This window comes from Palaemon carinicauda, chromosome 15 (genome assembly GCF_036898095.1).
Source record: "Palaemon carinicauda isolate YSFRI2023 chromosome 15, ASM3689809v2, whole genome shotgun sequence".
NCBI classification, from domain to species: domain Eukaryota; kingdom Metazoa; phylum Arthropoda; class Malacostraca; order Decapoda; family Palaemonidae; genus Palaemon; species Palaemon carinicauda.
Genome location: NC_090739.1, coordinates 63,760,242 through 63,786,032, shown reverse-complemented (window position 1 = coordinate 63,786,032; position 25,791 = coordinate 63,760,242). Strand labels below are relative to the sequence as shown.

Genomic DNA, 25,791 nt, shown 5'->3' with positions numbered 1-25,791 from the left:
CATAGATTTTACGCTTTGAGGGGGAAGAGTGGCGAAATTGAAGGGGAGCCGTTATCAAGGTTACCCGGTGGATCCCCTCCCAGTACTACTACGGCGTAACTATTCCTTTATTAGGAGCCATTTAAGCACGGTGTTCTCCCACGTTGTTCTCGGTGTTGTTACTGGTTTCAAGGAATATTATCATGCAATCTCCAGCATCTTCATCCTCTGGAAAGTTGAGTATTTAATCTTTCCTGTGTATAATTTTTGGCTCCCTTCTCACAATTAAATTAACATAATTTAGGTGTGTTAAGCGGAGTACTGCCATCCCCGGAGGCGGCCATTTTAAGACCGCTGTTGTACGCCATAAATGCTTTAATTAGTTAGTAGTACGACGTTCCTGGTAATTAGCTATAAAGAAGTTCTAGCTAGTTAGGCAAAATTATACTAGTGAAGATAAGCTACACATGTAATATTTCCTCTTCTGAATAAATGTTTCTATCGTACTGTATACGATAGGGCCTCGGTGGTACTAGCGTAGCTGAGGTCCCGACTCAGGTTAGGTTAGCCTAACTCGTTTTAGTATACTTCAGTAACGTTATCCCCGTTTAATCTCTTGTATCGTTTTTATTAATTCGGTCGGATATAGATATCTCCTAGAATTACTCGTATAATTCGATACGCTTCTCTTTTAGAGAAATGAGGATAAACACTTCCTTCCCCCCCACGAGTGCCGCCAGCCCAGGCGACAACCCTACCTTCCGTCTTCGCCATTGAGTAGTGTACTCCAGCTTGACTTGGATAGTGTTTTCTATCGATCTTCTTTGCCAGCAAGTATCCCGGCTTTGAAATACGACAGTAACTCAGGGTATTCTGTCTTGTTGCGACAACGCTACCGATAGGGGAATAGTCATTCCCCTGCCAGTTACATCATTGTCGGTATAGGAAGTTTGGCTTCCCTAGTCCACAACCGAAAGTGGGTAGCATGATTGCCACCACCTTTGTCCCATGTGGACTAGATGACATCTCTTGTATCCAGCAATGTCTCAGGCTTGGGAATCGTTATTCCTCTGCCGCCCAAGACGGTGCTGGTATAGGAAACTTTGCTTCCTTGATTTACAGCCGAAAGTAGGTGGCATACCTGCCGCCACCTTTCTCTGTAAAATATAAGACCCTTTCCCTTCCCCTTCTGTCCTTTAGTGACGGCCTAGCCGTCACGATTCTTGTGGCCGATATTCCACAATCACCCCGCTTGCCGGGCTGACTGGGTTACTGGCCGGGCTCCTACAAAGGCTGTTAGGTTGCCGCTTTGCCCATCTCCCTAAAGGAAGCTAAGCTCCAGGAAAGGTTGAGCCGGCCCAGACAGCTGCCAGTGGGAAACCCATTATACTTTGAGTATTCTTCAGTCCTCTCTTGGACTGCCATCCACAAACCCTGTAATCGGCAGTACAGCCAGCAGCAGAAATTGTGGCTGGATGGAAGCTAGAATCAATGTATTCCTCCCATTCCATTTAAATCCTCATTCTGGAAAGAAGGCAGTAGAGACAGTAGTCCCTACACCCCTAATTATTGTACTAAACTATAATAATACGATAGTCGTCCTTTCCATTCTTTCTCTCTCTCTGTCAGCTAGTGGTGCCAGGTACTAGCCTAACCCGGTAGCATACCGACAAAACTGCAGTGTAAGACAATACAGTAGCCAGTATTCCTGCAGTATAACAATACAGCAGTTAGAAAACTACAGTATATAATGATACAGTAGTATGAAATTTCCACCATACTCTGTGTATCCTTTCACAGTCCATTGGTGAGACCGTTTAAAAAATGTTGAGGTGAAGTATTCCTTCAACATTCTGATGAATCCTAGATCATCAGAAATCAATGATTATCTGTCAGTATTATTATTTTACAAGTGGTGGAGTTAGTGTTAGTATCCACTGACTCCGGCTCTATGTACGAGATTTATTCCACTCTGTATTTTCCCTAATAAGGAAACTAAAAAAGGGATTTTGACGAAGGAAAAATCTATTTCTGGGCTCAATCCCTGTGCCGCGCAGTGAAATGCTCCTTATGCACCATTTCAAAGGAATATAACTGCTAATATTACCAGAGAAAAAATGTAAAGGAATGCTAGGTTGAACTAGCTCGCTCACCTAATGGTGTCGGTATAGACTGGGGCGAAATACCAGAGGTCTCGTACCATTTAGACTTCTCCTCTTCGAAATCCCCCAATAGTGAGGTGCCGTTCAACCTCCCCTGCCTCGCAGACCAGTACTACTAACTCAACCCACGCTTGCCCATCACTCCTTACAGCACCTTTAAGTTTGGGGTCTGATCAGGGGGGGAGCAAATAGGGTGGGTTCACTGGGCGGCACAGGTCTCTCGCCCAGAAATAGATTTTTCCTTCGTCAAAATCCCTTTTCTGGGCTCAATCCCTGTGCCGCGCAGTGAAATAGTACCAGAGAAAACGAACCCAAACTTCATTAACTATACGGGAACGAATTAAAATCAACATAACAAACAGTGGTTTAATCAAAAGTTAACGTAGAAGACGGACGTCTTTAATAACATCAGCATGATAAGGTATAACATCCCAGGAAGGGAAGACAAAAGAACATTAACTTGAAATAAAACCAATTAAGGTCAAACACTGGAACAAATTACATACACTTGAACACTAAAGAAATACAGTTCGTATGGTAAGAATAAATTGAACAATGATAAAAAATGGCAATGTTACGAACTAGGAACACCCATGGGTGTGATACAACAAACCGAACTCAGGTAGGAACTGTAAGTGAGGCAGGTAAGAGGAAGAAGGTGGAAGATATAGGATTCAGGGATTAGTTAGAAGGAATTTGTCCGGGGGATACCACGCTCCCTGCAGCTACGGTAGCGAGTTGAAGGGCCTCTAATTGTTTAAGATAGTGCCGCTTGAACACTGAGGGGGATTTCCATCCGGTATATTTAGAGAGATCTGTAAAGTTCATATGATGGAAAAAATTTATTGAGGTCGCTACCGCCCGAATGTCGTGGACGTGAGGAAAAGACTCTGGATTGGCCTGTTTAATGAAATACAAGATCTGTTGTCTGATCCCTTTCAAAGTTATAGTCCCTCCCCGCTCCCTGATGAACAAGGGTCCCGAGGTCTTATAGGAAGTCCTTGATAGAAAGGACTTTAGAGTGGTAACCGGGCATAGGGAAGGATCCTGAAGGAGAGGGATAATTTTCCAGGAGGACCATCTATTCTGAGGGTCTTCATTTTTGGCCAAGAAGACCTTGTCTGGGGAGAGGAGGACCTCTCCTGACGGAAGGAGCTCTATGTGGCCTGGATCCCTTGATAAGGCAGCTAATTCCGAAATCCTGGCGCCAGATGCTAAACTCACGAGAAAGAGAGTTTTCCTGAGTAGAGGGATATACTCACATGAATCGTTGACGGTTTCTGACGCTAGTTTAAGAACATCATTGAGAAACCAGGAAATCGGGCTAGGACGAGAAGATGGTCTCAGTCTGGCACAGGCTCTTGGGATCGAAGCTAGCAATGAATCTGTTAGATCTATATTAAAGCTGATTAGAAAAATCTTCTTCAAGGCAGACTTGATGGTAGTAATAGTGTTAGCTGCTAAGTCCGACTCAAACAAGGTTCTGAAAAAGGTTACCGTTAGGTTTAGTGTCATAAAGTCAGTACTAGAATCTTTCAAAAACTTAGCTAGTTTTTTGACCGCTGAGTCATATTGACGAAGAGTGGAGTCTCTCTTGTCAGATTCTAAAAATAAAGTATTCTGGGGGTCTATGTTAGCCCCTTTGTGTGCCGCAAACTTCATGAAGTCCATAAAGTTAGGGTGGTCTGAATGTTTGAGGAAGCGAACACAGTGCACGTTTGTACTATCTGGGTCAAAGTCGGGTTGGGAATCTGGTGAGGGTGGAGATTCAGCTCCAGTAAAAGAGGAAACCAATTGCTCTTGGGCCAATTGGGGGCCACCAGGGCTACTTGACCTTTGAAGGTTTGAAGTTTGTCCAGCACTTTCATCAGTAGGTTCACCGGTGGGAAAAGGTAAATCCTTTCCCAGGCGTTCCAGTCGAGAGACATGGCATCCGTGGCGTAAGCCCGAGGGTCCAGGTTGGGGGCCACATAACATTTCAGCTTGTGGTTGGATTCCGTCGCGAAGAGGTCTACCTGGAGATCCGGCACTTGGAAGAGGATCCATTGAAAGGATTTGCGATCTAGTGACCATTCTGACTCCAACGGTACCGTCCTGGAGAGTGCGTCTGCCACAACGTTCCGAACTCCAGCCAGATGGACGGCGGATAGGTGCCATTGGTTTGAGGCCGCCAGGGAGAAGATTGCCACCATCACGTGATTGATGGGACCTGACTTGGAGCCCCCTCTGTTTAGACAACGGACTATGACTTCGTTGTCGAGGACTATCCTCAGATGTTGTTTCTTGGCCGGGGAAAGACGTTTCAAGGTTAGTAAGACAGCCATGGCCTCCAGGACGTTTATGTGAAATTGCTGGAACATTGTGGACCAAAGGCCCTGAACTTTCCTGTGTTGGGAGTAGCCTCCCCAACCTGATAGGGAGGCATCCGTGTGGATGACTATCCTTGGAGGGGGGTACTGCAACGGAACCGACTTTGATAGGCTCTTGGCGGTTGTCCATGGGAGAAGCCTCTTCCGAAGAATGGGAGGAAGGCGTGTCTTCTTGTCCCGACGTTTGGTGTTCGCTCTGGAGCGCCAAACTCGGTTGATGTCTTTCAGTTTCGCTTTCAGAAGGAGGTCTGTCACTGAAGCGAATTGTAGGGACCCTAGAATCCTCTCCTGGTTCCTTCTGGAAGTTACCTTTTCCCCGAGAAAGCGTTTGGTATTTTTCGCAATCTCTATCCTCTTGGACCTGGGGAGACATAGAGTGTGAGAACGTAGGTCCCACCGTAATCCCAGCCACTGAAATTTGGTCTTTGGTTACAGACGAGACTTTCCGAAGTTTATTTGGAATCCCAGAAACTGAAGATATTGGATCACCTTGTTTGTTGCCTTGAGACAATCCTCGACGTTGTCTGACCAGATTAGCCAATCGTCCAGGTATGCGACGACTTGGATTCCGTGGGATCGGAGTTCCTGAATGACCGATTCCGCCAGTTTCGTGAAGATTCTGGGCGCGATGTTGAGCCCGAAAGGCATCGCTTTGAACGTGTAAGCCTTGTCGTCCAGTCTGAATCCTAGGAATGGGCGGAAGTGTCTCGCTATTGGAACGTGATAGTAAGCATCGGTAAGATCGATGGAGGTGGTGACGGCCCCACGGGGAAGCAAGGTTCGCACCTGCGAGACGGTAAGCATGTGAAACCTGTCGCATTGAATGGACAAGTTTAGTCGAGACAGATCGAGGATGACCCTTCGGCTGTCGGAGTCTTTCTTCGGAACGCTGAATAAGCGACCTTGAAACTTCAGATATTTCGTTTCCTTGATCGCGTTCTTGCGAAGAAGATCTTGGGTAAACAAAAGTAGGTCCGGTGTCGAGGGTTGATGGAATTTGTTCGGTGGAGGAGGCCCTTCTATCCAACTCCACCCCAGGCCCTTGGATATTATGCTGAAGGCCCAAGGACTGAATTTCCAGCGACTCCGGAACACATAAAGTCTCCCTCCTACCTGAAGACCGTCAGTAGTTGGAGGTTTTACCGCCTCGGCCACCACGTGACCCTTTTCCACGGGAGAAATATCTCCCTTTGCTTCTGTTCTGAAAAGAACCCCTCGAACCGGGGCCCCTGCCTCGTTGGTATCCTTGGGAGGAAAACCGGGACTCATAGACCGGGTTATAAACAGGAGAGGTAAACGAGTTCGAGGCCACTTGGCTTTCAGGGACGAGGACATACTTCACTTGGGGCTGAGACTTGGAGGTGGAGGGTTGGATGCCCTGAGAGACCGGGGCCGACTGGACTACTTGAATAGGTTGGTGGAATTGGGTAGAGCTATAAGGGCGTAGCCTCTTTCTGCCCCAGGAGTGAATGCTCGATTGTTCGAACTTCCGTTTGGGAGTGAGACCCCAACGGACTTTGAGGCTCTGGTTCACTCTGGCAGCTTCGCTCAATGCCGAGTTGACCATGTCCTCCGGGAATAGGTCCGGACCCCAAGCAGAGGCTTTAATGAGCTTATTTGGCTCATGGCGGATAGTGGCTTCAGATAAGACATGCTTACGGCAACGTCTTTTGGCCACCAAGAAGTCGTAGCAATCTGCTAACAAAGATTGCAGGGTGGCTTTAGTCATAACTTTAAAAAGAGTGTTCCTCGTCATAAGTAAGAGAAAACATCTCCGCCATAGTCGAGACGTTGAGGCTCCGGCTAAACCTAGACCGGGACTCGAACTCGAGTCGGATTAAGGTTTCAGGTAGTCTTGGGAGGCGTTCACTGAATTGCGTCGATGCACAGTCCGCGGATAGCTTACCAGAAGTGAATGTCGATTGAATGTTAAGCCAACATTCATTATCTGATGGGAACAGCAGAGATGTAGGATCTATCTCCCGGAGTTGTGGCAAAGGCTTATCTTCGGTCACTGCCTGAAGGGCTAATTCAACCATTTTGGTGACGCAAGGAGTGGGGGTCTGTTCGTCCACAAGAAACATGGTGTAAGTACTCTTGTGGGGGGTCAGCATGGTGTTTGTACAACCCCACTCATTTAAGGTTCGAACCCAAACAGACTGAGCCTTTTCCTTCGGAAAGATAACGGTCTCTTTAGGGACCTTATCTAGCCGGACAAGAGCCTCTTCCGTAAGCCGGGCGAAGCCGGGGAAAGGAAATTGAAGACCGGGAGGGAAGAACTCAAAATCTTCAATGGGCCTGGTCCCAAAACCCTCGATGGTCAACATTCCGTCCGTGAAAGGACAGTGGAGCGCCATTTTCCACGGGTTGTTCTTCGTGAAGGGTGGAAGTTTTGAGGCGTCCGGGATGAGGAACTGCTGTTGTTGAGGCAGTCCACCTTCCAGGGTATCTAGTCTTCTGGTGACGGCAGAAAGTATAGAACTAATCTGCTCCGTAACGACCCTCGACAACATATTCGTGAGGGCCACCGGGTCGAGGTTGGTTGTGGTAATTAAGGGGGATGACTGCACTCCCGGGTCCTGAGACATAGGGGCAGTGCTAGTCGAGTCACTAGGAGCTCCGGGGAGGGGAGCCTTCTTGGGCTTCGATGATCCAGGTAGTTTAGGATTCTTACGAGTCCTCACTAAAGGTCTTTTCTGAGATTTGACCTTGGCAGGAACCGAGAGCGATCTCGGGGAGGATTCGTGGTTCCCTTCAAAACCAAGAAAGGAAGAATTATTAGAAGTTGAAGAAAAAGAGGGGCTAAGAAGAGAGGTCTTAGCGCCAGACCCACCTGCCTCACTTACAACCTTACCTGTGTCTGGTTCGTCAAAAACCATGGGCTCTATGTCTAAGGTCAGAGCCGTAACATTGTCTTCAATGGGGTCCGGGTCGTCAGGGATGTCTGTATCCTGGACGAGATTGAGTTCTACGGTTTCCGCAATGTCAGCAATTATAGGAGCCGCCACTTGCCTAGGCACTGCTGCCGAAGATTTTGCGTTCGGGTAGATAAGACTACAATAATCTTCTGAGAGGACGTAGGGCTTCCTGGCCTTTACGTTACGGGCGAAGCCGCCTACCCACAATTTCAAAGTGGCTCTTGCTGAAGTTTTAACCGCCTGGGAACTCTGAAAGGACGGGGATAAGGTTAGCAAACCCGAGGGACAAAATGATAAATGAACCCGAAGATTCATAACAGAAGTCAATGATTATCTATCATATTGATGTCGCCCAGTGAAGGGAAGTAAATACAAAAATGACTGAAAGAGGCTCACCGAATCTGAAGCGAGGGTGGAGATAAGGTCATAACAGATAAGGCAGTTGTCAGGGTGCCATACCACAATATCGTCCATCTGGATCCCACAGTCCGCGTGGGACCGACAGACAGCATGTCCGCAAGGCTGGTGAAGGACGGCCGCGCAGGCTGTCATCCGGCAACGGACCACCTGTAAAAGGAATAGTCCATGAGCATCTACTAGTTTCTCTATAAGGGGTCCCGGAGGGTCCAGGACCTGCCAGTTAATAAAATAAATGTATAGCCTTAGACTAAACATGCAGAGAACTGAGACTATTCCAAGAGCAATCCGGCAGAGCCGGGTATGAAAAAGGATGCAAAAAACAGTGATGAATATATAATCATAACTGGTTCCGGGGCCCCCGGGGCCGGGGAACAGGGTTGGTAAGTAAACTTAAAGTAACTTAAAGTACCTAAGATACATCCTTAAAGTACATAAATAGAAAACGCCAATTATGATCTAAAACTAATGTCTGTAATGAATAGGGCTCCCGGAGGGAGGATATTAATCAAAACCGTGTCAGTGTCAACCGATCTTGTAGTTAAGAGCCCGGCGGCTCCGATGTCTGAAGACGGGAGGGTACAACGGGAGAGCGCGGGGGGAGCCAGTGGAACCCCCCTACCTTACCGGAGGTACCGGGACAAAGGTAATGATTCATGTAGAATATAATATAATGATATGGGATATAATAAGTCCTATACGGACGATAATAGCAGGAGGTACCGTAGGTGGGGACACTCCTAATATAAGTGCTCATTCTAACAACCGTAGCTAAAAGCAAGGTTACACCAAGGTGCAGTTATACCGACTAATCACGTGTGATAGTCCCCGGTGGTCCCGGCCTTCCCCCTCCCCGACCGATGGCCAATCGGGACGACGGGAGGGGGAAGACGAAACCGCCCGGTATGAATGAATGAGACTAAGTCATACCCCGTTGGTATACTCAGTCCTCAATATGTCGGAACGTTGATGGAAGACTGAGGTACAAGCATACTTGACCCGTAAATCATAACCAACAACCATCGAGTGAGAGGAAGGGTGTACACTGAAGGGGGGGGGGATGGAATAGCCTCCCCAACTTGTTGGGGGGGGGGAATGGTACCGGGAAATCGCCAGTGCGCAGTGGTAGACAGGGCTACCAACTGGAGATCCCCTCAATCATGACATGAAAATCCCAAAAATATGATCATAACGGAGTAAGCAATAAATATAATATCAATGCACAAATACATAAAAATAATTAATGAATTAAAAGCGAAATCACGTAAGTAAGGTCAGGCATGCAGAAAAAATATGGCGAGAGAGGGACTCGGGCGAGTAGTAAGGGAGGAGCATGACGCCATCAGGCGATGGAAAGCAGGGGTACCAACCTAGTTACTGAAGCGGTAGATCGAACAGTAAAAACAACAAAATACGCGAGAGTCCCACTCGAACCAAACGTAAAACTAGGTGGAGCGTAATAAAACAAAAGGTTTTACTAATAATAAGTGAGATGGTCGAAATTAAAGCTCCTAGAACTAGCGAAACAATCTCAATGGTGACGCTATCCACCAACATGCACGAATGCAGGCATACCAACATAACCTACTCCTGATGAAACGCTAACACCGATATCATAGGACAACATAAAATAAATGCTATATGAAAGCATAAAGTCGGTGTACTATATGAATATAAGGAAAAAACTCCTAAAGGTTCGAACGAATATTAAAGACGGACGAACTAACGAGACAAAGGGCAGAGGCGAAAGTAAGAACGGGGCCGCCGCTCATATATAAACACTTCTCAATAATAAAAACAAAGATTACACTGCCCAAACTCGCTAACAACTCATGGATAAGGTACTTATCTAGGGAATCGGCCATCGAGAGAAAGTTGATGATAAATCCAATGAAAATCACGACAATAAAATACTTGGACTTATATGAATCAGGTGCTTGAAAGGAGTGATGGGCAAGCGTGGGTTGAGTTAGTAGTACTGGTCTGCGAGGCAGGGGAGGTTGAACGGCACCTCACTATTGGGGGATTTCGAAGAGGAGAAGTCTAAATGGTACGAGACCTCTGGTATTTCGCCCCAGTCTATACCGACACCATTAGGTGAGCGAGCTAGTTCAACCTAGCATTCCTTTACATTTTTTCTCTGGTAATATTAGCAGTTATATTCCTTTGAAATGGTGCATAAGGAGCATTTCACTGCGCGGCACAGGGATTGAGCCCAGAAATATTAATATTGTAGGTCACAGCAATTGCCTGGAGGGGAAACACAGATATGTGTCTTTCCTTCTTCTTTTCTAGCTTACTATCCTAAGCTATGGTAAATAATAGTAAAGTATACTATTTTATGCATGTGTAATTTTATCAGTGAGGTAAATTACCCTATACTCATTTCACTCTCTCTTTCCTTACAGGAGGAGACTAAGGTGAAGTGTGCAGTCCTGTTCTGCTACCACAAAAGTAGGGACTTTGGTGGCCACAAGATGTGCAGGTCTCATGCTCCCTGGCACTTCTAGGGGCTCCGCTAAGCCCCTTAAAATATCTGACCTCCCTCACTGCTCCAAACCAACCCCTGGAGGTAGATGGAACACATGCCCATGTTGAATGGGAAGCTTTACATCTCCTAGAAGTTGGGGTCTAATCCCCTTGAAGAGCTTCAATTCTGGCCCAGCTTTCAGCGTACCCAGATTGCTACGTGAGACTGCGAGATGAACCAACATCCCGCGAGGAGACTATACCGAAGGAAGTCATTGTCCTCGAACATAACAAGGCACAAGCCATCCTTACCAAGACCCAGAAAGGGGCCGGATATACTAACTCCAAAGTCTCAGCATTGAGCAAGAAGCATCCAACATTCATTGCTCCTTCCTCCTGAGCATTCCCCCTTTCGGGGAAAGCCCTAGACTGTGTCATGAGAGCAGTCAAAGAGGGCAAACCCTGCCCAATCCTAGAGAAATGCAAACCATTGTCTCTAGCTGTGCCCACCTGCGAGGAGAAGTGGAAAGAGGTACATCTAACCTTCTCCGTCTTAAAGTTGGATCCGGAGATAGCAGGCTAGCAGTTTAATGAGAACCTGCCAAAGTGGCTAAACCATCCTTGGAAAAGGGAACAGGAGACAAAAGATAGTCTTGCCGCTTCCCTGTCTCATCAGAACTGCTTAGAAATGCGTACAGGCCTTTAATAATGCCCCACCCTTGCGATGGATTTGTAGACTTTTCTCAGGTCAAAAAAGGACTGGTAAAGAGCATGTGTTTGCCGCAACAACGGTGAAACACGAACCCAGAAAACTGATTTCATCATGTATCTGGGGCGTAGACCCTTTCCCACAGGTAGTAGTCCAAGAAGTCATTACCAAAGCCACCACGGAGAATGGGAACCTGCCCCAAAAATGGGGCATGTCCTCAAAGAGGAAATCATCATTAGAACTGCACAATTTCCGACCGTGACCATAACCACGGTGCCTCAAATGGTAGTCCAGCCGTAAACCACCTTCCAGATGGTTTCTCATCAGCTGGTAGCCAGTCGCCTGTATTTAATCCAGGCTTTGAAAAGCACTCGACCACCTTTCGTCCCTACAAAGGTAAGGGCCCAAAAAGAGGACCCTCCGGAAATCCCCCAAGGATGGAGGAGGACGCGGTCACGGAAACATGTCCTCAGGAACCTCTAAACAATGAGAGGTTCCAGGTAGGAGGCAGACTTTTCCACTTTTGGGATCGTTGGACCTTCGATCCCTTGGTCCACAGTCAAATTACGAATGGACTTGGTTGGAAATGGAACAAAAATCAACCTTTCCAAAATTCTTCCAACACTTCACCCCCTTATTGAAAGAATATACCTCAGAACTCTTGAACAAGAAGGTAATGAGGAAAGCGAAGTCCATCAAAATTCCAGGGAAGGCTGTTTTGTGTTCCCAAGAGAAACTCGGTCAAACCCAGAGTCATTCTAGGAGACAAGTTCATCTAGAACAAGAAGTTCCAGATGCTTACAGTGCAATACATAAGGACCCTTCTACCAAAAAAGGGGCGTATACAGTCTCATTAAACCTGGCAGATGCTTACTGGCACCTACCAGTCAGTCGCCCCCTCTCCTCCTACCTAGGATTCAGGCTACAGAAGACAAAATTTGTCTTCACAGCCGTGTCCTTCGGACTAAACATATCCCCAATGGTATTCACAATGCTAATGGACACGATCGTCCAGCACCTACGCTCCGAAGGACTATAGGTAGTAGCATACCTGGACGATTGACGGGTGCGGGCAGCATCCAAGGCTACTTGTCTGCAAGCGGCCGGAAAGGTGATCCAGTTCCTGGAACACCTGGCCCTGAAGATCAATCGCTAGAAGTTTCGCCTTTCTCCAGCTCACAAGTTTCAATGGGAACTTGCAGTCACACCACCTCTACATTCTATTAAAGAAGAGGAGAGAAATAGTGGCATCTGTCAAGAGACTAATCCAACACAAGAGGATTGCAAAATGCCAACAGGAAATAGTACTGGGCTCTCTCCGGTTCGCAGTAGTGACAGACCCGGTACCAGAAGCACAGCCAAAGGATTCGCCAGGAGTCTGGAGAAGATACGCATCAAATGCTCGAAGAGATCAACAGGTTGACACTAACCCGATTGCGCACGCCATTAAGGCCGTGGTCAACGAATAAGAGCCTAGCACAGACAATTCTCTTGCAACCACCACAAACATCAGTGGCGATACACACGGAAGCCTCCCTGAAAGAATGGGGAGGCCATCCGCATGAAAGGAAAGGACAAGAAATTGATCATTCCAGTTCAAAAAACTTCCACATCAACATCTTGGAGGCTATGACAGTCCTTCTGATGTTGAGAAGAGTATCCCCTCGCAGAACAGTCCACATCAGATTGGCTTTCAACAACGAGGTGATAGTAATATGTCTAATTGACAAGGCTCGAGTTCACCTCACATCAACCACGTGATGTTAGCCATCTTCCGCCTATCAAGGAAGAGACGAAGGCATTTATCAAGCAGTTCACCTTCAAGGGTTCCGCGATCTGACGGCGGATGCTCTATCCAGGCGAAAGCCAATAGAGACAAAATGGTCCCTAGACGCAGACTCATTCTCCTTTATTTTCGATTAAAGTCCCGGAACTGTAGATCGACCTCTTCACAACGAGTGACAACAAGAAACTATCTCGTTATGTAGCCCCTTACGAGAACCTTAAGCAGAAGCGATAGACGTCATGTCTCTCGACTGGAACGGATGGAATTGAATTTATCTGTTTCCACCAACCAATCTCCTGCTTAAAGTCCTCGACAAGCAAGGATCCTGGAGAGGAACAGCTCCTGTAGTGGCCCCCAAATGGCCCAAAAACAATTGGTTTCCTCTAGTTCTAGAATTGAAACTGTAGCTGTTTCCTCTGCCGTACCCAGTTTTATCCAAACTGGTGCAGAAGTCAGCTGTTACATTTCATCTTCGAGAACCAACAACCTGCATCTCATGATTTTTTCGCCCTAGCAGCGAAGAAAAGTTTGGGATCTCGAAGAATGTGGCCGACTTCATTGTAGAGTACAAGTCAAGTCCAACCAGGAGACAATGTGGATTGTCTTGGAAGGAAGGGGTAACCCTCGTGAAAACAAGGGGACCAACAGAAATTTCAACAGGTTTCTGTGTCTCTTTCTTCTTTTACCTACTTGAACGAGGCCTGACTTCCACTACGATAACCACGTGTAAGTCGGCCCTGACTAGACCTCTTCTATACGCCTTTGAGGCGGACCCCATATGCGAAACCTTTTTTTAGGGTACCAAAGCATGCACTAGACCCAAGCTGGCAACCCCTCCAAAGCCCATTACATGGGCGTTGGTTAAAGTCTTGCACTATGCTTCGAACCTAACAATGAGGATTGTACTCTAAAAGAACTAACACAGAAAGTCAATTTTCTGTTCGCAATAGCTTCAGGGGCTAGAGTTAGTGAACTATTGGCCCTATCAGGGATGTAGGACATATTCTGTTCACAGAAGAGAGAGGACTGAATCCTTTCCCCGATTCTACTTTTCTCGCCAAAAACGAGCTGCCCACCAAAAGGTGGGGTCCTTGGAGAATCTGCCCACTGAAGGAAGATGTCTCCCTATGCCCATTAGGGTGTCTTAAGGTCTATCTTCGTAGAACTTCAGACTTCAAGGAAGGACAGCTCTTCCGAGGGAAAACCTCAGGATCAAAATCTATCCCTAAAATAACTGAGAGCAATGCTCACCTACTTATTCACAGAACGGATCCTGACAGCTCACCCGCAGTTCAGGATCCTAAGAAAATGGCTTCTTCATGGAAGTTCTTCCAACACTATAAGAAGCAAGTATATTTAATAAGACATGTTGTAGTGGCGGCGGGTAGTTTTATAAAACCCGTCGTCTAAGCCTGCGACGAACAGTGAACTGCTTTGGGACTTTCCAGTGCATCGGGTGCATGGGTACATTTACCCTCGATTGCAAATCACAACGATGATTAACACACTGTTCCATATAGGTGCATATCTGATCGATAACACCAGTGCCGAGTGAACTTTGCGTCACGGTGTTCATGCATTTCCAAAGTCTGTACAAGTCAGACAGATTTGGTTTCACATCTCCTTTGAGTGGCATCATTTCGATGAAATTATATATTTTTCCGACAGGAGAAAATATGGACACTGATGTGTTTTCAATGCCAGATCAGATTCATACCTGATTGTAACTACAATTGATAATCTAGTTACAATGTAAAATACTAAACGTATTTGCGTCTTACTGCTGCTATCTCAGTTACAGCTGAATAAAGTATACAAGAGTTTTGATTAAGCCCTAGAAGGGCCCAACTTGAAATCAGAGTACAGATTTCCAAGGGATGAAAAAGGTAATCTCTGAGATTTACCGTCCATCCCAATGGAGATACACACTTTGAATCCTTATAGTCGAAGTAGACACATTCCCTGCATGGGGCAGGAAGCCCTAAGCTAGTTCCAAGCTTAGTGGATATGACAAATAACGGTAATGTCATATATAAAGATCTAGGAGACCATATAAGGAACTCATTCAAAGTAAAGGCACTTATACAAACCCACAGATATAATACTTTCAAGTAATTCTCTGGTTAGCTTTCATCAGGACGACATGGCTGAGCCCAAAAATAGATTTTGAGCAAAGCGAAAAATCTATTTTTGGGTGATATGGCCATGTCGTCCTGATGGACCCTCCCTTTCAAAAAAGGAGTATACAACTATGTAACGAAGTCCCCACCCAAAACTACTCTATCTGCAGCTATCCATGCTTAAATGCAACAAGGAATAGTTACGACATAGAAGTACTCAGAGGCGATCCACCGGGTAATATTGATAACGGCTCCCCTTCAATTTTGCCACTCTTCCCCCTCAAAGCGTAAAATCTATGCGGGGTGAAGATTGCCATGTGTCATATCAAGAAATACGTCCCCTGATATTATGCGATATCCTTAAAAGTTATATTAAGGATACTCGCGCCAGGAACCTTCCATCAGGACGACATGGCCATATCACCCAAAAATAGATTTTTCGCTTTGCTCAAAATCCGTTTTATACCCCAATACCCCATAACATATTGGTGCTGATGTAATATTCATTATGAAGAGATTTTGAATAAGTTGAGAAAATTATATAAACAACACTGTCTTATTTGCATAATCACAATACAGTAGCATGACCTTGAGGTCAGTTGATGCCTACCAAAAGTAAATCAAAATTGTTGATTATTGAAATGCTCAAGAAATTGAAAAATAGAATACAAACATGCTTTAATAAACCAAAATTAAATACAATAATGTCTAATGAAATGTGAAGGCTTAATAATGAATTAGAAATTAAATACTGTATGAAGCTTTAAAAATTAAGTACCCGTACGCGCGCGCACACAGAGTAAGAGCGAGAACATATTCGCATGATAACAAATGATAATGGCTATAAACAAACTGTGTGAAAATTGTGATATCCTGTATCATACTGTATTGGTCCTGATGTAATATTTTGCATGAAGATATGAATAAATTAAGAAATTATATAAAAAATATACCATTCGTATGTAAGCAATCTTTCGATACGTTAGCGTGACCTTCAGATCAGCTGACCATAACCACGGGTAAACAAAATATTAAGTTATTCTTGTTTGTTAAAATGCTTCCAAAATTGAAAAATAGAATACAAAAATGCTTTTATAGAGTATATAGTGTACTATGAAACAAGAAAATTAAATAATGATATACAGTAAGAAAATATTGATAAAATATGATAAAATATGACTTAGATGATTGCCGAATCATAACATATTATAATAAATCTATGGAAACTTAACTTTCAAGTACAACATTCATCCAGATACACTTACGATGTGTCTCTCGGTCTCTATCTTGGTCGGAAGTCGACAACTACCTGTATTTTGCAGTAGAGTACTTTTATCTTCATGTCTTTTTTTTTTTTTTTTTTTTAGCCACCCTTTCAAAATAAATCTCTCCTGTGACATAAGTCTTACCCACCTGCTGATCCATCCTATGTACTGACACTGACATCCTACCCACCCAGTAGGGGTTTGCAAGCCCAGATTGTTTTTCACTTATTTATTTATAATTAACAGGTCTGTCTTGGTTTCATAAGAAACTATGATGAGAATGGTAACATGATCAATGTTACGCCTGAATATGTTATGTCTGGCCAATATGAAGTCGACATTGCTGGTTTTCGATATTCTGCCAGTGTCAGCCTGCGTTCTCCAAGTCTTCCGACAAAGTTCCCAGAACCACAAGAGGATCGTTATCGAGCAACACAAATATAATTTATTACCTCGTATTGAGTAAAAACACAATGAATACCTATACAACATTCGCCTTGTAATTCAGTTTCTGTGATGCTGATTTTTATCAAGTTAATCCAACTCTGAAATTCTCAGAGGAATAATTTATTCCAAGCCTAGAATACTCAAATAAATGCTTTAGTTAAGTACAATAGTTAAACACCACATTATAGGCTTCCTACTTTTTGAAGTTTTTCATATAAATAAGATCATTCATTAATGAGCACAAATTATAAGAAAGGTATTTTCCATTTCAGTAGTTACTTGTTTATAGCATCTTGTTTATACTGTATATATGAAGTACTTAAAACCTATAAGTAGAATTCTTATTTATTGCAACATTATCCTAACAGAAATAAGCTCTGTAAATATGGTTCCTAATGTAAGTCACTAAAATCAAAGATTTATGTAGACAGTCAGAAACCAGACATTTTACAAATAGTACAGTACTACATAATTTAACCAACATATTATCCACATCGTGCCTGTCATTAGCATACATTGACAATCTTATAATCACTATGGTATTATAACTTTCTGCATGGCATTGATACACCAAACTGCTTGAAATTTCACAAGTTCTTTTGGAAGCTATTTCATTATATAACAGAATTTCTCCATTACACTTTGCTGTTAGTTTGTTTAAAAGTGCTATATCAACAAGGACTTTATCCATCTCTAAGAGAGAGAAATTACAAAATATCACACTGTCAAATCAAATTAAAAGGCTAATTTTAATGAAAATGGAGTCAAAACATTTCATACTCTGTTATTGGCAGTATAAAACTAATATAGAGGACTTTTTCATGTATGTGGGCAAAACTGACTTTCTGCTATTTAGATATTTCAGGGTTTGATATTCTTGGAATGTAAGATTTTGCAGTCCAGTACAGTATATGCATCATACATCAAATCTCTTCCATTATTTGGCTGTGAAGTTAATGTTTATAGTGTAAAGACGTTCCTGTTTGTTTATTTAAGGAAGCTGATAAATGGGCCTTGAACTGTTTTCATTTATAACGAATATGTAAAATAAATTCATATGCAGTACATTGAAGCCATTTTCCAAACAGGTTTTTCAGACTGGCTGTTTACTTGATCTGCTATAGAGATTAATAAACATTACTATGTAATGAATGACTGTTACTTTATTAAAATGCAATAAATCTAAAGGAGTTTTATTTCTTAACTCTAGCACCTTCATGTTGAAATTCTACACTATAACCAATGTACAAAATTATTTTCCATGTTAGGCAAATAGGACTAGCCGTGTACTTGTTCCAACGGGAATACAAACCCTCGTCCTTTAGTAGGGGTACAATAATGGCAAAAGCTGGACACGCCAAATAAAGAATTATCAAGATTCAGGCAGTCACTAGTAGCGCAAGGCCTTTACAGTAATACCTTGAGATACGAGAGAATTGAAATACAAGGAGAGTTCCGAGCAAATTTTTGTCCTGAGATGAGAGGAAAAATTTGAGATACGAGGTAGTTCCCTATGCGGCCACATGTGCGAGAGGCTGCTCACAAAGACAGCTTCGCTTCGTCTTTCCCGTCTGATCTCCGTCGCGTAAAGTTATCTCGGCATCGGCCGTATTGTTTTATTTTTTTACGTATTTTTTGCGTGAATCAGTGCATAATTAATTAAATAAACAATGGGTCCAAAGCGAGTGCAAATAAGGGTAGTGAAAAGAAAAAGCGTATGATGACAATGGAGATGAAGCATGAAATAATCGCATGGCGTAAGAGTGAATGAGCTGGTGCGCCAATATGAGAGGAGTACATCTACTATATGTACCATCCTCAAGCAGAAGGATGCTATAAAAGAGCACCAAACCTTCCAAAGGAGTAACCATCCTTTCCAAGCTGTGTAGTGATATTCACGACGAGATGGAGAGGCTTCTTTTAATCTGGATAAGGAGAAACAGTTGGCAGGAGATAGCGTGACCAAGATGATCATATGTGAGAAGGCCAGCAGAATCTACGATAACTTGTAAGGAAAGCAAGCAGCCAAGAAAGGGGAGACCGACGCCAGCGGAAACCTTCAAAGCCAGTCGTGGCTGACTGGATAATTTAAAAAAACGGACTGGGATACACTCGGTTGTGAGGCATGATGAAGCAGGAAGTTCCGACTCGAAAGCTGTGGCGGACTTCGTTACAACCTTTGCCTCGGTTATTGCCCGACATGGCTTCATCCCCCAACAAGTCTTCAACTGCGATGAAACTGGCCTTTTAAGGAAGAAAATGCCCAGGAGGATTTTCATCACAGCAGAGGAGAAGAGTCTACCGGGCCATAAACCCATGAAGGACCGGTTAACTCTAGCCATATGTGCCAATGCCAGCGGTGACTGTAAGGTCAAGCCACTGCTGGTGTACCACTCGGAAAACCCACGTGCTTTCAAGAGCCAAAGGATCTTGAAAGAAAAACTGCAAGTGATGTGGCGCACTAATGCTAAGGCTTGGGTTACCCGGCATTTCTTCACAGAATGGGTTAATCTGTGCTTGAGTCCAGCCGTCAAAAAATATTTGGCGGAGAAAAACCTGCCGTTGAAATGTGTCCTGGTCCTCGACAATGCCCCTGGTCACTCTCCTGGTCTCGAAGAGGACATTCTTGCTGAATTCAGGTTCATCAAAGCCCTTCATCTCCCGCCCAACACCACGCCACTCCTCCAGCCCTTGGACCAACAAGTTATTTCTAACTTCAAGAAACTGTACACGAACCATTTATTCAAGAAATGCTTCGATGTCACAGACAACACCAATCTCACCCTTCGAGAATTTTGGAAGGAACATTTCAATATCGCACGTTGCTTGAAAATTATTGACGATGCATGGCAGGGTGTCACAAGACAAACTCTTAACTGAGCGTGGAAAAAATTGTGGCCAGCTTCCGTCACTGAGAGGGACTTTGAAGGGTTCGATACGACAGACCCTGATGACCCCGAACCTGTTGTGATGAAGTCGTGTCTCTTGGAAAGTCCATGGGGCTGGAGGCAGACGTGAGCGACCTTGTCGAGGATCACCAGGAAAAGCTCATGACACACAACTTGATAGAGCTCCAGAGATGCAACATTCGGAGGTGTTGCAGGAGCTCAGTAGCGAGGAGGAGGTGGAAGACGAGGGCTGCCTTTCTATGGCAGAAATCAAAGACATGTTAGCGAAGTGCAGGAGTTTTCTAATTTTATGGAAAAGAGGCACCCAGACAAGTTGGCGAGTTGTCGTGCGTTAGCCTATTGTGACGACACTTGCGTGCATCATTTTCGCCACATTTTGAAGGGGAGACAAAAGCAAACATCCCTAGATAGGTTCCTTTTAAAAAGGCCATCAAAAAGTGCAGGTGAAAGCGAGTCAAAAAGAGCCAAGCCGAAAGAAGAAGAAAAGTAAAAAAATGAAAATGAAAAGAAAATGGAGAATTAAGTTTAGTGTAACATAAGATTAACATTCTATTTTTAAGTCTGTGTTCAGTAAGCTAATTTCATTTACTGTAAGTTAAATTTAAAGTTAAGGTTATGTTACGTAGTGTTACAAAAGTGTTGCGTATCGAACATGTTGCCGTCAAGTCTCTCTCCTCCCCGTCCACTCTCCCTCCTCCTCCTCCTCCGCACACACCGCCATTAGCTGCTACCTTCTGTCTCGAAGGTAAGAACTCCACAATAATGTTACATTTCATTGAGCATCTTAACCAGTTCGTAGTTATTTGTTATTTTGTTAGCGTAGGATGTCGATTACAACAATTAAAAACACTTTTTTTCCACTGTAATATACTGTTTGTTCCGTAACTGGAATACAAACCACGCTATGTAACGGGTACAGTATTACTTTCGGCGTAGCTGAAATGATGAACCTTTAAAATTTAGCGAGGGTTAACTACCCATACCGCTAGTTAGCGGGAGTAGGGGAGGGTAGCTTCCCCCTCCCTCCCCCCCCCCACACACACACACACCTGAGATTGAGTTCATTTTGCTTTCGGCTCGGATGGTGAACGGATGTTGCCACTCTAAATCCTCGCCTTATTTGGCAGCCATTAATCAGTTTTCTTGCTTTTTCTTTTCTCTAGTGTGTGTTTGGGAAGTTGACTTCTGTGACCATGCGCACCTACCCTGGACTCTCCGGCCGGCCTTGTGGAACTTTTATGTCAGCGGTGGAGACAGATCCTCACACCTTTTGTCCTATATGCAGAGGTCAACGGTGTGATAGTGTAAATAAGTGTAATAAGTGGTCTTCCTCCTAGTGGGAGAGGTTTAGACGCCGGCGGAAGAAATCGTCTAAGCGGGATATTTCTCCTGCGAAGGTTCCTTCGAAGTGAGGAAAACCCAAGGCCTCTTCTTCCGTCTCCTGACCTTCCTCCGAAGCTCCTACTCGTTCAGCCTCTTACGAGAAACCGTCGAGTAGTAGCGTCGACCAACGCCGGTCCTCAAGAGATGGTGTTGCTTCTCCTAGCGAAGCGGCCCCACCTCTTCCCCCGAATGAGGCCTTGTCACTAACCCCTTTGTTGCAGATTTGGTCTTCCTTGGGGCTCACGGGTCCGCCCTCCAAGGAAGCTTTGCTGCAATTCATCCGTATGGGTGCTTCTGTTCAGCAGTCACCATCGCTGTCAGAGGTAGATCCTCTGGCCCTCGTCGATGTTGTAGTGTCAGAGGTTGCACACTTTATGTCATCCGACTCCTCTGCCCCTCCCGCGGTTGCTGCAGACTTAGTTTCCCCCGTTCCTGAACATCCTTCGAGGAGGAAACTTCCATCCGTCTGTCTCTCCTGTGAGTGTTTCTCCCCCTCAGGGGAGTTCACTCGTAGAGACTCCTCTTTGGAGGACTGCTATGGCGCATGGTCAGCTTGCTGATCCAATGGCCCCCTAGAAGGCGCCTTCGTTGGAAAGCTCGCCCTCCACTTCGCCTTAGAGGTCTCCCTTCACCATCGGTGAAGAAGCGCCTCTTTGGTTCGTCTGCTTTGTCGTCGCAGCCGTCCCCTGCAGAGGAGCCTCTGCTGCAGTCATGACCTTCGACCTTCAACCCTCGCTGCACCTGCTACTAGTCCTGTGACTTAAGTCCTGGACCTCTCTGCGGATCGTTCGCTATTCCCATCGGTGGATGCTCGCCCTTACAAAGGGCACATCCCAGTTCCTGACCATCCACCCTTCAGACCTGAACACCTTCCATCAATGTTCCTGTCCCCGGTAAAGCCTCTTTAGGATCTACCAAAGTGCGCAGCTGCGCGCCATCCCCGTGCAGCTCGCCAACCTACAGGACATCAGCGCTCACCAGTAGCTCGTCATCAACAGACTGCGCGTCAGAGCTCTACAGCGCTTCGGCGCACCCCTTCACCTGCTCGCCCTCATAGACGGCAGCAATACCATGCGCCTATGCGCCAACGCTTTCCTGCACGCCCTGCGCTCACACGCCTAGAGTTGCCCACGCGATAGCTCCCTCCTGCGCGCCCACTATCTCCTGAGCGTCAGCGCTCTTCGGCCCGTCAGCAATCTCCTACACGTTCATGATCTCCTATGCACCAGCGCTCTCCCACGCACCAACACTCACCTACGCGCCAGCACTCTCCTGCGCGCCAATTCTATCCTGCGCACCAGCACTCACCTGCACATCAACGAGTTCCTGCGCCAATATTCTTCTGCGCGCCAGCACTCACCGGCGCTCCATCACTCTCCTGCGTGCAAGCGCCATCAGACGCCTATGCATGTGCAACAAACACGCGCAATCCAGCGCTCTCCTGCACGCCAGGTCTCTCCCGCGCACACGCACCAGGACATGCGCACACGCCAACACTGGCCAGCCCACCAACTCTCACCAGCCCGCCAACTCTCGCCCACGTGCCACCATTCGCCTGCGCGCCAGTACTCTCCCGCGCATGCGCCAACAGGCACAGGCACAGGAACTACACCCAGCATGGTCGCCGTTGCCTCATTCCCCTCCCTGCAAACGCATTTCAGCGCGCCCTGCGGGAGGAGGGAAACAGGCACCAGCAGAGGGGTTGAGGATCCCTAAACTGCCTTCTAAGGCCAACCCACCTGTTATGGTGACTCCTCATAGGGAACCTTCGGTTCCTTTCCGTTCAGGGGATCTGTCTGACAGTGCATCAGTCAGTCAGCAGCCTTGGTTCAGTGCCCTAATCAGAGCTGTAACACAGGCATTCAAGCCTGCGCTGTCCGGCCACTCATCAGAGCAACCTATAGCTCTGGACTCGCGGCACAGAACCAAGGCTTCCTCTACCCCTTTGAAGAGGAAAAAGGAGTTTCCGACGCGGTCATTCCCCGAGGGTGAAGCTGACTCCGAGCAGACCATCAAGGCTAGTCCTTCCAGTATCTCCCCAGGAATACTCTCCCTTCCTGTATGATGAAGAGGGTACTCAACCCCCTCCTTCACCAAGGGAATCGCGTGAGGAGAGGCCCTCCTCCATTCCACCGTTTGAGGAACCCTCCCTTCATGCGGAAATTTCCCCTCAGTCAGAAATCAGGAGGGACACCACACAGGCCTTCAATTTTGGAGTCTTACATTATGGAGTCTTACCTCCTTCCTTGGAAGGAGTCCGAAGACTCCAAGACTCTGCCAGGACTACAAGAACGGAGACAGCCAGCCACTCGAGGAATGTCCACGACTCGCCCCAAGAAGAGGTCTTGGGGATAGAAGATGGAGACTTTGCTGCAAGTCCAACATCAGGAGGAGAGCAACAAGAGTCAGAACATACATTCTGGCAAGTTCTGACTGATGAGGGTTCTCAACGGGTTTCCCGACCCAGAGATACCCCCTCGAGAGGGCAAAGACATGGTCTTAGACCGCGTCTTCGGCACTCTTCAACCCTCAAAGACCGGTGCAGCCCTGCCCTGGTCTCGGGTTGAAGAGTACCAGGGATAAGATCGCTCAACCGCTCTCCGACTTTGCCTCCTCCAACCGTGCCAGCTCTACGAACAAGCTCCTCCCACCTCCTCATATACAACAGAGGAGGTACTTTGAGATCCTGGAGGAGCCCAGTTCAGCTCTTCCACTTCACCACTCTCTGGAAGAGCTAACCAGGGGAATTCCTCTTAAGAGACTCTCCAGCCGGTAGGTCTCGTTCTCGGCGGCCGAAGTCCTTAACCAGGAAAAGGTCACTAAGTATGCGATACAAACTATTTCATGGCTGGACATCTGGTTAGGGACCTTGGGAATCCTGGTACGATACGATTTCTCCAAGGAGTGTACCAGGAAGGCAATGGAGACCTCTCTCCTCTCAGGCACTCACACGATCGAATTTCTTGTCCACCAAGTTTCGAACTTGTGGGCAAACACCGTCTTAAAACGTCGAGATGCAGTGTCTGAGAGGTTCCACCCACAGGTCCCCAGCGTTGAGATAAATAGGCTCGGACATTCCTCTCTAGAGGGATCCCACCTGTTGAGCCTAAGGACAAGAAACTTGCTGCTGAGAGGTGGAAGAAGTCTCATCGAGACTCCCTCCTCCATAGAGCTTTGACATCCAAGCCCTATAAACCTCCAGCACCTCAGCAGTCCCGTCCAAACAAGACCACAGCAACGAAATTAGCAGCGAAGACAGTAGTGTCTAATAAGCCCTTTCCTGTCCTTGAAAGTCCTCCAGGGTAGGAAAGAATCCTAGAGGGAGCAGCCGAGGCCACAAATGCTAGGATAGGCACTCCCCCTGCATCTCCACCAGTGGGTGGATGCCTAAAAAGTTGCTCAGACAGGTGGAAGCAACTCGGGGCTGATTCCTGGACAATCTCCGTGATCCGTTTAGGACATCGCGTCCCCTTCATAACATCTCTCCCTCCCCTGACCAGGAATCCAATGTCAATAGACTCCCTTGCCATGGGATCGGCAAGTGGGCAGGCCCTTGGGGCAAAGTCCAGACCCTGTTGAAGAAGGGTGCTCTCCAAGAGGTCCTCGACAGGTCGCCAGGCTTCTTCAGTCGACTCTTTTCTTGTAAGAAAGGCGTCTGGAGGCTGGAAGCCAGTCATCGACCTCTCAGCTCTGAACAAGTTTGTCAAAAAAACTCCTCCATGCTGTCCGTTCAGTATGGAGACGGCAGACACGGTCAGACTAGCGGTAAGATCTCAGGACTTTATGTGTACTGTACACTGGACCTAAAGGACACATACTTCCAGATCCCAGTCCATCCATCTTCAAGGAAGTACTTAAGATTCAGCCTAGATAACAGAAAGTACCAGTTTAAGGTACTGTGCTTTGATCTTTCCACAGCACCTCAAGTTTTCACCAGAATGTTTGCCCTAGTGTCATCTTGGGCACACAGGATTGGCATCCGTCTCCTCCATTATCTGGACGACTGGCTAATCCTAGCAGACTCGGTGTCAACCCCTCTTCAACACCAAGACAAACTTCTGAGACTTTGCCAAGATCTGGGGATCATGGTAAATCTCGAGAAGTCATCCCTGCTTCCTACACAGAGACTGGTATACCCAAGCATGATTATAGACACCAATCTCCACAAAGCCTTCCCATCAGACGAGAAGAACTTCCAGCCCAAATGTGGTTACGTCTCCTCGGTCACCTTTCATTACTGGCCCGTCTAGTTCCCAATGGTCGCCTCGAGGTAAGATCCCTCCAGTGGTGACTCAAGTCCCGGTGGAATCAGACTAGCAATTCCCCGGACATCCGGATCCCCATGGGATCAGCAGAATTGACGGACCTCCAGTGGTGGGTGGCAGACGAGAACCTACGAAAGGGAGTGGATCTTCTCGTCCTCCCCCAGATTTTATGCTGTTCTCAGACGCTTCATAAAAAAGGGTGAGGGGTCCACGTGCTGCACCACACGACCTCAGGCCTCTGGTCAGAGTCAGAAGAGTACCTCCACATAAATCTCCTAGAGATGAAGGTCGTCTTTTTGGCCCTTTAACAGTTCCTGACGGGCCACTCAGTGGTGGTGATGAGTGACAACACCACAGTAGTGGCTTACATCAACAAACAAGGAGGTACTTTTTCACAGCACCTATCCCATCTAGCAGTAGAGATACTGAGATGGGCCGAAATCCACTCGATACCACTACCGGCACCCTTCATTCCGGGCAAAAGGAATGTGCTCGCCGACAACCTGAGCAGAGCATCTCAGTGAGTACTGAGTGGTCTTTGGATCATCTAGTAGCCAACAAGGTCCCGACTTGGTGGGGTTCTCCGACAGTGG

At 46.2% G+C, this 25,791-nt stretch overlaps 2 protein-coding genes across 8 annotated transcripts in view; one reads left to right on the top strand and one right to left on the bottom strand.

Annotated features, from left to right (window-relative positions):
- LOC137654644 (pyruvate dehydrogenase phosphatase regulatory subunit, mitochondrial) overlaps positions 1-17,828 on the top strand; it is a 660,498-nt gene extending 642,670 nt beyond the window's left edge. For all 7 annotated transcript variants that reach the window (XM_068388459.1, XM_068388461.1, XM_068388455.1 and 4 more), the window contains exon 17: positions 16,441-17,828. In XM_068388459.1, the coding sequence (XP_068244560.1) occupies positions 16,441-16,638 (198 nt within the window). In that variant the 3' untranslated portion in view covers positions 16,639-17,828. The remainder of the gene's footprint in view (positions 1-16,440) is intronic.
- Positions 1-25,791, bottom strand: part of LOC137654645 (glycerate kinase) — a 94,838-nt gene that overhangs the window by 1,345 nt on the left and 67,702 nt on the right. The gene's annotated exons all lie outside the window — the stretch shown is intronic.